General features: G+C 38.9%; 1 protein-coding gene across 1 annotated transcript in view; it reads left to right on the top strand.

The window, feature by feature from the left end:
• Window positions 1-18,222, top strand: part of LOC133650880 (transmembrane protein 45B-like) — a 30,428-nt gene that overhangs the window by 11,353 nt on the left and 853 nt on the right. Inside the window, exons 2-5 of the mRNA XM_062048615.1 lie at window positions 4,750-4,947; window positions 5,013-5,225; window positions 13,714-13,898; window positions 13,988-14,130. Coding sequence (XP_061904599.1) covers window positions 4,758-4,947; window positions 5,013-5,225; window positions 13,714-13,898; window positions 13,988-14,130 — 731 coding nt within the window. The 5' untranslated portion in view covers window positions 4,750-4,757. The remainder of the gene's footprint in view (window positions 1-4,749; window positions 4,948-5,012; window positions 5,226-13,713; window positions 13,899-13,987; window positions 14,131-18,222) is intronic.

Genomic DNA, 18,222 nt, shown 5'->3' with positions numbered 1-18,222 from the left:
GGTTCAGTAAACTAAATCACAAGTATGGGGAAGACTGCTGACCTGACTGCTGTCCAGAGGACCATCATTAACACCCTCCATCAGGAGGGTAAGACACAAGAAGACATTTCTAAAAGAGCAGACTTTTCACAGAGTGCAGTTTCAAAGCACATTCAGAAAAAGTCTGTTGGAAGGAGGAAATGTGGCAGAAAACGCTGCACAACCAAGAGAGAGGACCGCAGTCTTAACAGCATTGTGAAGAAGAGCCGCTTCCAGAATTTGGGGGAGCTTCAAAGATAGTGGACTGAAGCTGGAGTCCAGGTATCAAAAGCCACTGTTCACAGACGTGTCCGGGAAATGGGCTACAATAGCCGTATTCCCATGGTCAAGCCACTCCTGAAGTCAAGACAACGGAAGAAGCATCTGACTTGGGCTATGTAAAGGAGCACTGGACAGTTGCAGAGTGGTCCAGAGTCCTGTTTTCAGACGAAAGCAAGTTTTGTATTTCATTTGGAAGTCAAGGCTCTAGAGTCTGGAGGAAGGCTGGAGAGGAGCAAAATCCAAGTTGCTTGAAATCCAGTGTGAAGTTCCCACAGTCAGCAATGGTTTGGGGAGCCATGTCAGCTGCTGGTGTTGGTCCACTGTGTTTCATCAAGTCCAGAGTCAATGCAGCTGTGTACCAAGCGATTTTAGAGCACTACATGCTTCCATCTGTTGAAAAGCTCTATGGAGATGATGATTTCATTTTCCAGCATGATCTAGCACCTGCACACAGTGCCAAAACCACCAGTAACTGGTGTACTGACCATGGCATTACTGTCCTTGATTGGCCTGCCAACTCCCCTGACCTGAACCCCATAGAGAATTTGTGGGGTATTGTGAAGAAGAAGCTGAAAGACACCAGACCCAATAATGCAAATGAGCTAAAGGCCGCTATTGAAGCATCCTGGGCATCCATAACACCTCATAAATGCCACAGGCTGATTGCCTCCATTGTTAATATTATGCTTACGTCCCTTGTGTAAATATTATTTTTTTTAATAATTCTTGAGGTTTTTCACAATGGAATCCCACAATAAGTCTTTCAATTTCTGTTTAAACGTCATCACAAACAGCTTTTAAATTACACCATTAAAACAAATGTAAAAAATGTTTTAAGCAAAATGTTCATTGATTGAAATTCAGGGGTCAGGATTTATATTCGTATTTATATGTATATATATATTTAATTTCATTGAAATGCTTCTCAAAATTATTGTGTTTAATGAAGTGATGATTAGTGAGTCAAGCAGTAAATGTCATTCTGCAAAAAATAATTACAGTATTGTAATAATAAATGCAAAATGCTTGACTCTACATTCGACCTACCCCAATTTGTTTTTGGCAGAGATTGTATCTGAATTTACTTTGATTTATCATACATATTATGGCATCATATTTAAATATATATGGAGTATATAGTACACATTTATATACTATAATATTTTTATATTTCTTATACTAATTACTTTTCTATGAATAGTTTCTTTTAAAGTTAGTACTAGTTGCAGACGACATTTTGTTCAGGAGTGAACACACAGAAGCTAATACAACTAACAACAGAAGAAATACATATAGATAAATAAAGAGCGTGTTTTATATAATAATTAAATAAATATGAAACTTTTTTTTAAAAGATTAAAATGTATCATAATATTTATAGTTAAAATAACCTTATAAAATAATTGTATTTGAAAAAAAAAAAGTAAACTAAATAAAATAAAAATAAAATACAGTAATGCTATTGACATCGACGCGGTAGTATAAATAACATTTTTAGGTGTAATAATCTCATGAAAATATGCAACATAAAGTGGCAGGAAATATATCAATAATGAATAAAGCCAAATATGGATAAAAAAAAAAACTGCATATTCTCTACTGCTCGTATGTGTTACCATAACTGAGTTGGTGTGTAGAAATATGGAAAATAACTACAATAGTACACTTCATTCATTTAACAATGGTACAAAAGAGGTCAGTTAGAATAATACATTATAAAGAACATCCAAACCCTTTGTTTATGCAATCAAAAATATTGAAATTAGAAGATTCAGTTCATTTGCAAACAACAACAATTATGCACTAAGCAATCTATAACCTGCTACCTAAGAATGTTTAACAAAAGAGGAGAAATACAACCTTAGAGAAAAGTGTAACTTGAACCAGTTGAATGCACGTACAACACTTAAAACCTTTTAGTACATCAGTATGTGGAATTAAAGGCCTACTGAAACCCACTACTACCGACCACGCAGTCTGATAGTTTATATATCAATGATGAAATCTTAACATTGCAACACATGCCAATACGGCCGGGTTAGCTTACTAAAGTTAAATTTCGCGCCGAAATATCCTGCTGAAAACGTTTCGGTATGATGACGCCTGCGCGTGACGTCACGGATTGTAGAGGACAATTTGGGACAGCATGGTGGCCAGCTATTAAGTCGTCTGTTTTCATCGCAAAATTCCACAGTATTCTGGACATCTGTGTTGGTGAATCTTTTGCAATTTGTTCAATGAACAATGGAGACAGCAAAGAAGAAAGCTGTAGGTGGGAAGCGGCGTATTGCGGCCGGCTGCAGCAACACAAACACAGCCGGTGTTTCATTGTTTACATTCCCGAAAGATGACAGTCAAGCTTTACTATGGAACAGAGAGGTCAAGCAAACACGGTTGGATTGGACCACACACACAAAGTACAGTGTATTATGCAGCGATCATTTCGAAAGATCGTGTTTCGAAGAGGGTCCCTTGCGAAGGGCAGAGATAGGCATCGCCCCCACCCGTCGACTGGTGCTGAAGAAAGGTGCGGGGCCAACTATTTTCAACAGACCACGGCCAGGCATCAGTGGCAGTGTCACTGTCAGTGCTCCCAGTGCCAGTGCTTCGACAAGTTCAGACCACCCCACCCCCTCCACAAGTGGACAGACTGTGCACATGAGGTCTGCATTTACCAAAAGGGAAAGGAAGAGGGTAAGGATCTTGATTTCCAGTTTCCGTAGTCATACTCACAGACATAGTCATAGACTACTCCATGAACAATGAAATAAATTAACAATAAAATAGCGTCTGGTTCAAAGCGGTATGGCTCTATCCCTTGTTGCGGTTGGGCCTTGCTGAGTGGTCCTGCCACGGCTGCCACGGCGCCTCTCACAGCATCTTCCCTATCTGAATCGCTCCCACTGCCCTCTAGTCCTTCACTCTCACTTTCCTCATCCACAAATCTTTCATCCTCGCTCAAATTAATGAGGAAATCGTCGCTTTCTCTGTCCGAATCGCTCTCGCTGCTGGTGGCCATGATTGTAAACAATGTGCAGATGTGAGGAGCGCCACAACCTGTGACGTCACGCGCATATCGTCTGCTACTTCCGGTACAGGCAAGGCTTTTTTATCAGCGACCAAAAGTTGCAAACTTTATCGTCGATGTTCTCTACTAAATCCTTTCTGCAAAAATATGGCAATATCGCGAAATGATCAAGTATGACACATAGAATGGACCTGCTATCCCCGTTTAAATAAGAAAATCGCATTTCAGTAGGCCTTTCAGTTGTGCAATGGATTAAGCAAATAAGTCAAACTAATATGATCTAGTTTAAGAAACTGTTCAAACTCAGTGTTTACAAATTACAAACAGGAAGAATCCTAATAAAAATCTTGAACCTAATTGAAAAAAGATACAGAACAGCTCCATTTCAAAAAGAGAGGTAAAACAAAAAGTAGTGAACAGAAGAAATAAATGATAAATAAATACTGTGATAACGTCGGACAAGCAGAAATGCACGAAGCCATGTTTGATTAGTGGAAGTCTACTGCTTCTTCAGCACCTGCAGTGAGCAATCTCGTCCAAAAGATGGCGCCATAGCACAAATAATAAAACACCTTCCCGTTTATGATGTGTGCTGCGCATGTCAAGGTAAAGTATTCTGATTTAAGGTGTGATGCATGAAAATGTGCGTCATAATCAGATACTTTTTTTCAGGGTCCATGTTCACAGGAACATTCTATTGGGAAAGATGATCAGATTAAATACATTTTGTCCATGTACACATGGTTAATGTCATCCATCGCTTGTATCAGCCTGTCGCGGCCTTGGAGGAACTTTTCTATTGTCTATTGCGGAATTCATATGCCGTAATCCATACATCTATTTTCTACCGCTTATTTGGGTGTTACCATTTAGTGGTCAATTGTACGGAATATGTACTGAACTGTGCAATCTACTAATAAAAGTTTCAATCAATCAATCAAAAAATCTATTTCGAGGTCGCGGGGGGTGCTGGAGCCTATCTCAGCTGCACACGGGTGGAAGGCGGGGTACATGCCGCAATAGACATGTTGTAATGAAAAATTGTAAATATGTGATGTATCATATTGTAACTGTACGCATGTTCTAAATATAGTAATACCCTTATTTCGCTAATATTTGTACAGTACTAACTATGATATGCATATGCATTTTTTTGTTATTTTTTTGCTGTGATTGCATTTTTCTCACTAGACTCTTGTAGGTTTTATTTTGATGATATTTAGTCAAATATCTTGTTGATTCTGAACTGGTCGACTTCTTCCCCAAACGAGTCAGCTTTTCTTTCTGTCACTCACACACAGATAATGTCAAATTTTATGGTCAATTAAGTTTTCTCTTGTGCAAAGTTATGATATTGGACTTTAAACTGTACTCACCTCTATTGATTGGCAACATTTCTTGTGTATTTTTCCTGTTTTCAGACCAAACCATGGCCAACTTTGGTGGACACGCCATCCCCGGCTCTTTCTTCTTGCTTTTTGGATTTTGGCTGACAGTGAAACACACTCTCCAGCACCACTGGAAGAAGACTCATCCCAAAGGCAGAGACATTGTGCCTCCTTTCTCTAAACGGATGGACTGCATTGAAGGAGGATTGCAAATCTTTGCTTCATTTGTTGGTCGGTCTCCTCTAAACGCGTGACTAAAACGTTCCAAAGTGGCTCTAACTTAATTTTCGTCTCAGGCATCATGGTGGAGCAGTTTGTGGTGGACGGCCCACACGCTCGCCTTTACGACACGCAGAACAATTCGTGGGTGAAGCTGATGAACTGGCAGCACAGCACCATGTATCTCTTCTATGGCATCTCTGGAATAGCTCTGGTCGTGAGCACCATGTCCAAACTGGTACCGGTCGGTGTGGACCGCTTTGCTCTCTCCTTGGCGCTGTTTGTAGAAGGTAAAAGACATCTGTTAACATTTGTATTTGTTAATAAGGGACATTTTCCTGACCTAAAAATACAATAAAAACTACATCCATGCAATCAACATTTTCACGATACAAAAAATAAAATAAAAATAAGAATTACATTTATATAAAATTATACTGTAAATACAACTAGAATAGCTATTAAGACACAATAATTAGGACTCACAAGACCTGCTCAAAAGACTCAACTTGTCTGAACACATTTTTTATTTCATGTTTGATTTCTTGCCTTTTTGATATAATTTTTGCCTAACCTGTGGTGCTAACCGGATCAGATGTGCTTGTTAGCTAAGCCAAGCTAACTTACTTCTACTGCCTTTTTAAATATATTTTTCTATTCAAAAAGCCAATTTGGGTAAAATAATGTATTTATATATATATATATATATATATATATATATATATATATATATATATATATATATATATATATATATATATATATATATATATATATTATATAATGTGTATATCTGTATGTATATTTATATATATATATATATATATATATATATATATATATATATATATATATATATATATATATATATATATATATATATATATATATATATATATATATATACCGTATTTCCTTGAATTGGCGCAGGGAATATAGTATTCGCACGTCTAGAATTACTGCCGGGTCAAACTCTTTTCTCAAAATAATTAACGCATGCTTGGCCTTATCGCCGGTTCATTATTGACGCCAGATCAAATTCGTTTCGCAAAATATAAATTTTTTTATCGCATGTCTATAATTTTCGCCGGGTCAAACTCGTTTCGCAAAATATTTAGCATATGGCTAGAACTTCCACCGGGTCAAATTCGTTACGTCACGAGTGACGCTTTACCTGTCCTCATTTTCAAAATGGAGGAAGCTGCTTTCAGTGGTTTGCAATCGCACAAAAGAAAAAAGATAAAGAGCTATTCAGTAGGATTTAAGGTCCAAGCTATTGAATACCGGTACAGTATGCTAAAAAGAACAGTAAGCAGCTATGTTTTATTAATATACCGTAGCTGCGTGTGTCAAATACTGTATGAGTCATGAAATGACTCCCGCCTCCTGGTGGTAGAGGGCGCTGCCGCGCTAGTGATCCTTCTTGCGACTTCCGGTACTGCAGAAGAAGTGAACACACGCAGCAAGACATTTTTTTTTCCCTCTGCCTGAACTTTTAACAAGGAGGATTACATACCGGTATCTAAAATAAAACAGTTTTCTAAACTGGACTTTCAATCGAAGCAGGAGGTAATAATTAAAGGAATATCTCCATCGAGACAGAGAGACTTTTAAAACGGAAGAAAGAAAATAAGGAAGACTTCTATAAACAAGTTATTGATGCTTTTGGTCAGAAGGAGCTGCAAATGGACTCCATTTATAAGTACAGGTAAGACCATAATAACGTTTTTTTTTATTAAATGTGCTTTTCATGATGGTATGCTTACATCACACTCAAAGCGCACGCCTAAATTTACCGCATTCCTTTTGGTAAACGCCGGAGTGAGAAGAGGTTTTAAAATAATTACCGCATGCACGGCCATCCCGCCGGTTTCCGGTAAACGCCGGAGTAACAGGAGGTTTTAAATTAATTAGCGCCCCTGCGGCTATTCAAGGAAATACGGTATATATATATATGTATATATATATATATATATATATATGTATATATATATATATATGTGTGTGTGCATATATATATATATACAGTATGTGTGCATATATATATATATATATATATATATATATATATATATATATATATATATATATATATATATATATATATATATATACACTAGGGCTGCAACTAACGATTAATTTGATAATCGATTAATCTGTTGATTATTACTTCGATTAATCGATTAATAATCGGATAAAAGAGACAAACTACATTTCTATCCTTTCCGGTATTTTATTGATAAAAACCAGCATACTGGCACCATGTTGTGGACATTGGGGGTGCAGCATGCACCAACAATAACACAGAAATGTAACTCATCAGAACTGAATCAGATATTGTACACGTTTCTGTTGTGAATAATAAAGGATTCATTTCAGGCTGCCTCTGAATAATAGCATGAAATATTCCAGCACTTTCATAACGTTTAGTTGTACTAAAGCGTCACTCAAATCTAAATATATTTATATAGCTTTATCGGCCCGGCTATATTGATCCATTATGAAACCAACCTGAGATATTTCTGTCCGTTACGTTTATTTCGAAATTGGTAACCGTGCGTTTTCTCTCTCAAAACGGAGTCAAATGTGCCGGAGACACATTATCAGCCCCGCGTTGCAACAAAGGCATAACTTTAAAGTTACTCACAAAAAAGCTGAACTCATAAATGCTTGTTGCCACTATGGACTTAAAAAGTTACGTACTATGAGTTCCTCCCTTCATCCATGGCTCCAACATGTTTCTTCTTCAGGTGCTCCTGAAGCAATGTTGTACTTCCGTGCCATTTTGCAGGAAACAGTCTTCTTTGAAGTCTTTAAAGTGAAGTGTTCCCACACTTTTGACGACTTTGGTCGTACACTTTTCTCCATTGAAACAATAACCTCAAGATGTTTCTCCGCTAAACTATCGGGAGTGTTTTCCTGCGCCATTTTTCGAATTTTTCCAGCAAAGGAGACGCCGTCGTCACGTGAGCTGCCCATGACACATCATTGGCTAGCTTATGCCACCTCATGAGACGTAGCCTCACCGCCGCCCTGGCGTTGTTTTGTACTGTTTTTGTACTTATTTTGATTATTGTTTCTCAGCTGATTGTAAATGTTGCAGTTTATAAATAAAGGTTTATAAAACAAAAAAAAACAACAAAAAAATAACCAAAAAATAAAATAAAAAATGTCTCCGCGCATTCGCATAGCATTGTTCCAACGAATCGATGACTAAATTAAAGGCCTACTGAAACCCACTACTACCGACCACGCAGTCTGATAGTTTATATATCAATGATGAAATCTTAACATTATAACACATGCCAATACGGCCGGGTTAACTTATAAAGTGACATTTTAAATTTGCCGCTAAACTTCCGGTTCGAAACGCCTCTGAGGATGACGTATGCGTGTGACGTGGCCCGGCGAACACGGGTATGCCTTCCACATTGAAGCCGATACGAAAAAGCTCTGTTTTCATTTCATAATTCCACAGTATTCTGGACATCTGTGTTCGTGAATCTGTTTCAATCATGTTCATTGCATTATGGAGAAGGAAGCCGAGCAAGCAAAGAAGAAAGTTGTCGGTGCGAAATGGACGTATTTTTCGAACGTAGTCAGCCACAACAGTACACAGCCGGCGCTTCTTTGTTTACATTCCCGAAAGATGCAGTCAAGATGGAAGAACTCGGATAACAGAGACTCTAACCAGGAGGACTTTTGATTTGGATACACAGACGCCTGTAGAGAACTGGGACAACACAGACTCTTACCAGGATTACTTTGATTTGGATGACAAAGACACAGACGTGCTACTGTGAGTATGCAGCTTTGGCTTTTTTTTGCGTATGTACGTAACTTTTTTAAAATATATAAGCTTTATGAACCTTGGGTTAGGTGAACGGTCTTTTGGGCTGAGTGATTGTGTGTGTTGATCATGTGTTTGAATTGTATTGGCGTGTTCTATGGAGCTAGGAGCTAGCAGAGGAGCTAGGAGCTAGCATAACACGTACCGTACCGTACGTGCGCGTCACGTACGTAACTTTTTAAAAATATATAAGCTTTATGAACCTTGGGTTAGGTGAACGGTCTTTTGGGCTGAGTGATTGTGTGTGTTGATCAGGTGTTTGAATTGTATTGGCGTGTTCTATGGAGCTAGGAGCTAGCAGAGGAGCTAGGAGCTAGCATAACAAACACGCAGGTGTTATTATGCAGGATTAATTTGTGGCATATTAAATATAAGCCTGGTTGTGTTGTGGCTAATAGAGTATATATATGTCTTGTGTTTATTTACTGTTGTAGTCATTCCCAGCTGAATATCAGGTCACCCCCGGCTCTCACAGCATCTTCCCTATCTGAATAGCTTCAACTCCCCACTAGTCCTTCACTTGCACTTTACTCATCCACAAATCTTTCATCCTCGCTCAAATTAATGGGGAAATTGTCGCTTTCTCGGTCCGAATCTCTCTCACTTCATGCGGCCATCATTGTAAACAATAGGGAACTTTGCGTATATGTTCAACTGACTACGTCACGCTACTTCTGGTAGGTGCAAGCCTTTTTTTTATCAGATACCAAAAGTTGCAATCTTTATCGTCGTTGTTCTATACTAAATCCTTTCAGCAAAAATATGGCAATATCGCGAAATGATCAAGTATGACACATAGAATAGATCTGCTATCCCCGTTTAAATAAAAAAAAATTCATTTCAGTAGGCCTTTAATCGCCAACTATTTTGGTAATCGATTTTAATCGATTAGTTGTTGCAGCCCTAATATATACAAACCCCGTTTCCATATGAGTTGGGAAATTGTGTTAGATGTAAATATAAACGGAATACAATGATTTGCAAATCATGTTCAACCCATATTCAGTTGAATATGCTACAAAGAAAACATATTTGATGTTCAAACTGATAAACATTTTTTTTTTTGCAAATAATCATTAACTTTAGAATTTGATGCCAGCAACACGTGACAAAGAAGTTGGGAAAGGTGGCAATAAATACTGATAAAGTTGAGGAATGCTCATCAAACACTTATTTGGAACATCCCACAGGTGTGCAGGCTAATTGGGAACAGCTGGGTGCCATGATTGGGTACAAAAACAGCTTCCCAAAAAATGCTCAGTCTTTCACAAGAAAGGATGGGGCGAGGTACACCCTTTTGTCCACAACTGCGTCAGCAAATAGTCAAACAGTTTAAGAACAACGTTTCTCAAAGTGCAATTGCAAGAAATTTAGGGATTTCAACATCTACGGTCCATAATATCATCAAAAGGTTCAGAGAATCTGAGAAATCACTCCACATAAGCGGCATGCCCGGAAACCAACATTGAATGACCGTGACCTTCGATCCCTCAGACGGCACTGTATCAAAAACCGACATCAATCTCTAAAGGATATCACCACATGAGCTCAGGAACACTTCGGAAAACCACTGCCACTAAATACAGTTTGTCGCTACATCTGTAAGTGCAAGTTAAAGCTCTACTATGCAAAACGAAAGCCATTTATGAACAACATCAAGAAACGCCGCCGGCTTCTCTGGGCCCGAGATCATCTAAGATGGACTCATGCAAAGTGGAAAAGTGTTCTGTGGTCTGACGAGTTCACATTTCAAATTGTTTTTGGAAATATTCGACATTGTGTCATCCAGACCAAAGGGGAAGCGAACCATCCAGACGGTTCTCGACACAAAGTTCAAAAGCCAGCATCTGTGATGGTATGGGGGTGCATTAGTGCCCAAGGCATGGGTAACTTACACATCTGTGAAGGCACCATTAATGCTGAAAGGTACATACAGGTTTTGGAACAACATATGCTGCCATCTAAGCGCCGTCTTTTTCATGGACGCCCCTGCTTATTTCAGCAAGACAATGCCAAACCACATTCAGCACGTGTTACAACAGCGTGGCTTCGTAAAAAAAAAGTGTGGGTACTTTCCTGGCCCGCCTGCAGTCCAGACCTGTCTCCCATCGAAAATGTGTGGCGCATTATGAAGCCTAAAATACGACAGCGGACTGTTGAACGACTGAAGCTCTACATAAAACAAGAATGGGAAAGAATTCCACTTTCCCAAAGCTTCAACAATTAGTTTCCTCAGTTCCCAATCGTTTATTGAGTGTTGTTAAAAGAAAAGGTGATGTAACACAGTGGTGAACATGCCCTTTTCCAACTACTTTGGCACGTGTTGCAGCCATGAAATTCTAAGTTAATTATTATTTACAAAAAAAAAATAAAGTTTATGAGTTTGAACATCAAATATCTTGTCTTTGTAGTGCATTCAATTGAATATGGGGTGAAAAGGATTTGCAAATCATAGTATTCCGTTTATATTTACATCTAACACAATTTCCCAACTCATATGGAAACGGGGTTTGTATATACATATGTGTGTGCATATATATATATATATATATATATATATATATATATATATATATATATATATATATATATATATATATATATATATATATATATATATATATTAAGGCTGCAACAATTAATCGATTGAATCGATTATTAAAATAGTTGCCGTTTAATTTAGTCATCGATTCGTTGGATCTATGCTATGCGCATGCGCAGAGGTTTTTATTTTTTTATTTTTTTTATAAAAATATTTTTTTTTATTTTTTTTGTTTTCTTTTTTTTTAATAAACCTTTATTTATAAACTGCAACATTTACAAACAGCTGAGAAACAATAATCAAAATAACTATGGTGCCAGTATGCTGTTTTTTTTCCAATAAAATACTGGATAGGATAGAAATGTAGTTTGTCTCTTGTATCCGATTATTAATCGAAGTAATAATCGACAGATTAATCGATTATCAAATTAATCGTTAGTTGCAGCCCTAATATATATATACATACATACATACATACATGTATGTGTATATATATGTATGACAGCCTCCTTAAAGTTATGTTATTAATCAGAAACATCCACCAGCTAAAATGCGCCTGTGGAGAGAGTGTTTTGTATTTTTCCCATCGTGCATTGCAGGGAATTTAAATGAGTGTAATTTTTAATTTTGTATTGTGCTTGGACCTTTGTGTTAGTTTATTTGTGCCATGAATGGGAAAGCCTGTCTACATTGGGTCATATATAAAAATGCTGTGCTGTGTACACTTCAAAGTGCAATTCATTGTCATAAACCCAAATTACTCACAATGGGCCCCATTTAGCAACCGTTCTTAAGAACAAATTTTGTTCTTAGGCCCACTTACGATGTTTTTAAGGAGGTTTTTGTATTCACCAATGTTTTCTTTTTGTTCGTATTTGTTCGTAGGTAAGAACAAAATCTACGAGTGCTCCAGAGCATTCTTAGGGTGGCCTATTTGTTCTTAAGTGTGACAAGTTCCCTTACTTTAGACAGACAGACAGAGTGTTTACCTATGCAAATATACGGAATTACGGGTGTTAAGGCCGAGAGTGGAGTCGTCTCTCTTGGTTGCTTTGTTGGGTCTGCTCCTGTCTCTGGCCATGCTCCCCCTACCCCAGCAGACGATGGCGTGGAACACCGCAGAGGGCACCACAGTGTATATGTTTCTTTTACTTTTTATTCATAGCTGTATGTAGAATTGGCTGGTTGCATCAGCTCTGCTCTTTTTTAATGTATTTAATGTCCCTTGTGTTCTTTGATGTTTGATGTTTCCCTCTTACACACATGTAAGAGGGATGTGTGCTATGGCTATGAGTTGTTTTTTCCCTTGGCCTCAGTCTGGATCCCCTCTCCAGAGTCCCAGGCTTAGACCGAATTGTCCCCCCCCCCCCATTGTTTACCTGTATCTCACCTTTTTTGTAAGGGGCGTCAGTGATCCTGTTCTGTCTCCCTGTAATGTTTGTCTGCTCTTGAATGGGATTGTGCTGAAAATTGTAATTTCCCCTCGGGGATTAATAAAGTATTTCCGATTCTGATTCTGATATGCATATTGGGGAAATAAGGGCGTGTGCGCCGTTTAACAACACGTCATGAATTTGAATGGACTCCTCTTAGGAAATCACTTATGAAGAAAGATAAGAAGAAAAGTAAGGAATTTATTGCTGAATGGGGCCCAATGTCTCACTCTTGACATTTTCTGAAACGTGGCAATCTTGATATTACCTATTAGCTTTTTAGCTAAAGCTCTGACTTACCTCTACTGACTTTGATACGTTTTTGTTATTTAAAAAACTAATCATGGTTAAAGTAAGTAAACACATTTCAGTTTTTTGTTGTTGAGCCTGTGGTGCCAAACTAGCGAATACATATCAGACATATATTAGCTTATTTGCTAAAGCTAGCTCATTTACTGCATGTACTGTATGTACTATAACTTACATCACTTAGGCCTATTTCTTCTACCACTTTTGTAATGATTGGAACAGTACATTGAGACATACCCAGCTCTACTGGAACAGTGTTGCTCTTTAATACCATATAGTGGTTCACTCTGCTTCTATCCCACTTCCATCTTTGTTTTGAATTATTTCCTTGAGTCATGTGTGTGTTTATTGTGGCTAGAACCTTTTCAAAGTGAATTCCAGACCTTTAAACTTATTTTTGTTAAAAACAAAAAAAATTCTCAGTGGAAAGCAGGATGCCATGTGGCCAGACAGCTTGGTGGCCCTAGCAACATTGACTTGGGTGAGTTAGGTGTGGAAGAACCTGGCCCTTGACCTTAGCCTCATTGGGATTAAGTTGGGATAGTGTTTTTTTACCTCCATTTGATGCCATCTTATATTGTGTCCCAATGGTTCTGCTCATATGTCAGCACTTGCCTTGTTCCAGATTGTGTTTTTCTCTGCAGGCTTTCTGTTCTACTATCACGTGCACAGTCGCCCCCCGCTGGACGCTCACATCCACTCCCTGCTCCTGGTGGCGGTGTTCAGTGGGTCAATCAGCACCATGGTGGAGGTGTTCATGAGAGACCACCTTATTCTGGAGCTGCTCAGAGCATGCTTATTCATCCTTCAGGGCTCCTGGTTCTACCAGGTGATCACTGACGAGTCAGCGCCTCGCCAAACACGTTTTTAAGCACACCTGCACAGATCTAACACAGTACAATACATTTGCCATTGCAGATTGGCTTTGTGCTGTTCCCACCGAGCGGGCCGCAGTGGGATCTGACTTTGCATAGTAACATCATGTTTGTCACTATGTGCTTCTGCTGGCATTTGGCGGTGGCCTTGCTCGTCGTCGCCTGCACCACCGCTGCAGTGTGGTTGTAAGTAGTCGACCTTCTTTTGTACGAGACACAGAAGTAAACTACTGCTGCCTTAGGAAATATTGTAAACAAGTCATTCTGTTCCAGGCTCAGAGAACCCTAACTGACTGTACAGGCAGTGTTTTTTTTAACTCTCATGCTAGTATAAGCAGGAGTTATCCACGATAGGGGGTGGCGTCAAAAAAGTATTCAAAGACAAATCATGATTTTTATTTATTACGAGTTTGTCAAAAATCGCTTTTTAAAAACCATCACCGTCCTTACTTGCTGCGGGTGTATGTCGTATGTCTGCAGCCAAGAGGAGCTTTTGTAACCTGTAACTTATGAAAGTTTTAGAATACAGTAGTTCCTCAACTTATGAGTTTATCTGGTTTTCCCTCCATCCATTTTCTACCGCTTGTCCCTTTTGGGGTCGCGGGGGGTGCTGGAGCCTATCTCAGCTGCAATCAGGCGGAAGGCGGGGTACACCCTGGTTTGTGACAGAGTTTTTAACTTCAAACACTTGTATCTTAAAGGCCTACTGAAACCCACTACTACCGACCACGCAGTCTGATAGTTTATATATCAATGATGAAATCTTAACATTGCAACACATGCCAATACGGCCGGGTTAGATTAGTAAAGTGGAATTTTAAATTTCCCACGAAATATTCTGCTGAAAACGTCTCGGTATGATGACGTTTGCGCGTGACGTCACGGATTGTGCGGACATTTTGGGACACCATCGTGGCCAGCTATTAAGTCGTCTGTTTTTATCGCAAAATTCCACAGTATTCTGGACATCTGTATTGGTGAATCTTTTGCTATTTGTTTAATGAACAATGAAGACAGCAAAGAAGAAAGCTGTAGGTGAGATCGGTGTATTAGCGGCTGGCTGCAGCAACACAACCAGGAGGACTTTTGAGTTGGATAGCAGACGCGCTACCGTGAGTACGCAGCTTTGGCTTCCAAACATTTGATCGCTTGCCCGTACGTGCGTGCCGCTATGTGCATGTCACGTACGTAACTTTGGGGAAATATATGTGCTGTATGAACTTTATGGAGGTGAACGGTACTTTGGGCTGTGGGATTGAGTGTGTTGTGCGGGTGTTTGAGTTGTATTGGTGGGTTATATGGACGGGAGGGGGGAGGTGTTTGTTATGCGGATTCATTTGTGGCATATTAATTAAAGCCTGGTTGTGTTGTGGCTAATAGAGTATATATACAGTATGTCTTGTGTTTATTTACTGTTTTAGTCATTCCCAGCTGAATATCAGGTCCCACCCGCCTCTCACAGCACCTTCCCTATCTGAATCGCTTCCACTGCCCTCTAATCCTTCACTCTCACTTTCCTCATCCACAAATCTTTCATCCTCGCTCAAATTAATGGGGTAATCGTCGTTTTCTCGGTCCGAATCGCTCTCGCTGCTGGAGGCCATGATTGTAAACAATGTGCAGTGAGGCGCTCCACAACCTGTGACGTCACGCTACTCCCGGTCAGGGGCGCCGAAAAGGGGAGGGAAAAGGAGACGGATTCTAGGGGCCCATGATGGAGGGGGGCCCAGAGAGGCCCCTAATGATGATGAAATTATAATACAGGGGGCCCTGTAAAGATTCTTTTCATGGGGCCCAAAATCCCTAGCGGCGCCCCTGCTTCCGGTACAGGCAAGGCTTTTTTATCAGCGACCAAAAGTTGCGAACTTTATCGTCGATGTTCTCTACTAAATCCTTTCAGCAAAAATATGGCAATATCGCGAAATGATCAAGTATGACACAGAATGAACCTGCTATCCCCGTTTAAATAAGAAAATTTCATTTCAGTAGGCCTTTAAATTTCCCAATGAAATGGATATAAATCAATTTCAGTTTTGCTTGCCCCCCCCCCAAAAAAACAACAGCACAATTTAACATGTAACATGCCTTTTAAATGTTTTAGATAAGAAATATTGTATAAAACAATACAATAGAATGTAGTACTATCAGTTATAGTAGTTTTATGAAGTAATGTAATGTTAATGTACATCATTTACCTTAGAGCGTGGACTTCTACGAGTGTGGACTTCTACGGGATCTCCTTCCAGTTGCTTCTCCGTCAAACACACCATCAGCAGCTTCTCCATATTTTCATTGACAAATGTCCGCCCTTTAGATATTATTTTAACATTATTAGCTGGCGTTAGACTCGTTCTGCTTCAGTATGGTGCAGACTAGCAGTGATACGCTCAAGCTGCTTCACCAATTTGGCTACAGTCTCTATCATATTTTTGATTGTTTCTTTTATTCAGTGAATGTCATCCACTTCTTCTTCTCAGCACTGTTCATTCACTCACATTTTTCCTTCCCATGCTTGGAAAAATAACGCTATGTCGATTTCTACCTATAAGCTAATGCTAGCGTGTAATACCAGATGTTCTGGTCACATCTTTGTGACATTTCCCACATCAACTAATGGCGGGGATGCTTGCAACTCAAATGTTTGCTTACAACATACTTGCCAACCCTCCCGTTTTTAGCGGGAGAATTCAGCGCCTCTACCGACAAACTCCCGGTATTCCGCCGGAGCTGGAGGCCACGCCCCCTCAGCTCAATGCGGACCTGAGACTGAGTGGGGACAGCCTGTTCTCACGTCCGCTTTCCCACAATATAAACAGCTTGCCCGCCCAATGACGTCATAACATCTAGGGCTTTTAGAGAGTAGAGTGCACAACTGCGCCCCCAACAAGGAGACGAAGCAGAAGAACGAGGAAATTACAGACATGGCGACGCCGTCGACGAGCAAGATGAATAAATATGCTTGCAAGTTCCAAAACGAATGGAAACAAGAATTTCAGTTCATCCAGGACAGTTCGAAGGGGAAGGTGTATGTTGCCTGTAAATTTTGTAGAACAGACTTCTCCATTGAACACGGTGGCCGAAATGATGTACTCATCATGAACGGAGAAGTTAAACAGGACAATACTGCCATCTAATGGATAGCCACCGGAACACTGAAATTCAAGTATTTTTTATTTTTTTTCTATGTAAATAAAATAAATATATATATATATATATATATATATATTTATATATATAGCTAGAATTCACTGAAAGTCAAGTATTTCATACACACACACATATATATATATATATATATATATATATATATATATATATATATATATATATATATATATATATATATATATATATATATATATGAAATACTTGAGTTGGTGAATTCTAGCTGTAAATAACCATGCCCCCCGACCAAACCCCCCACCCCCTACCTCCCGATATTGGAGGTCTCAAGGTTGGCAAGTATGGCTTACAACCTAAAGCATATCAGTTAGCCAAGAGACAGCTCTTATCTGAAAACACTCTTAAGTTGAGGAACCACTATATTTTGTGTACCAAATAATATATTGCAAGAATAGGAATCTGGTTGAATAGAGAATCAATTCTGAATTGATTTGTTACCCCTAGAATCGGACTCAAATTCATTCATAAGTTGTTGTCAGATTCACATCTTCATTATGAAGTCCAAAGTACGTCTTTGAAGACGATTGACGAATATGTAATACATTTGTTTGATAAGAGAGCTCTAGTGTGAGGGCATGGTGCAGTATCCCAAGCAGTTATCCTTTAAAGGCAGAGGTTTCATTTCAAAGTACCATAACAACTATTTTGCACCACAATTGAGAAAATAATCCTTGTCTGGGTATGTCCCCACCTTTTTAGAGGATCATTTGGATCCTGCACTATGCCCTCAGACTAGAGCTGTCCTATCTACAGTAAGTCTGTGAGTATGAAATGATGAAGCCTGCTCAGATAAATAGATAATAGATACTAAACATTGTTTGCAGGTTTGAAAAATAGTTTTCGTCATTTTTCTCAAAGTGCCACACACTTGGTCTAGTGTATCATACGTGTATTTGTTATTAATTTACTTGCAACAATATGCTCTTCTACCGAGCTGTTTGACACTTCCCTATGTCACAATAAGTTCTGGTTCTGCGGTTGTCAGCACCGATTACCAGTGGTGACATGCATTGTGATGATTTTTAATAAATATATTTTATCTCCAAATTTGACCACTTTTGGTGAATTCTGACTTTTTCCAATGTATAATAAAAG

Source organism: Entelurus aequoreus, linkage group LG05, assembly GCF_033978785.1.
Source record: "Entelurus aequoreus isolate RoL-2023_Sb linkage group LG05, RoL_Eaeq_v1.1, whole genome shotgun sequence".
In the NCBI taxonomy this organism is placed as follows: Eukaryota; Metazoa; Chordata; class Actinopteri; order Syngnathiformes; family Syngnathidae; genus Entelurus; species Entelurus aequoreus.
The sequence above is the reverse complement of the archived record's forward strand: the minus strand, read 5'-3'. Positions and strand labels throughout refer to the sequence as shown.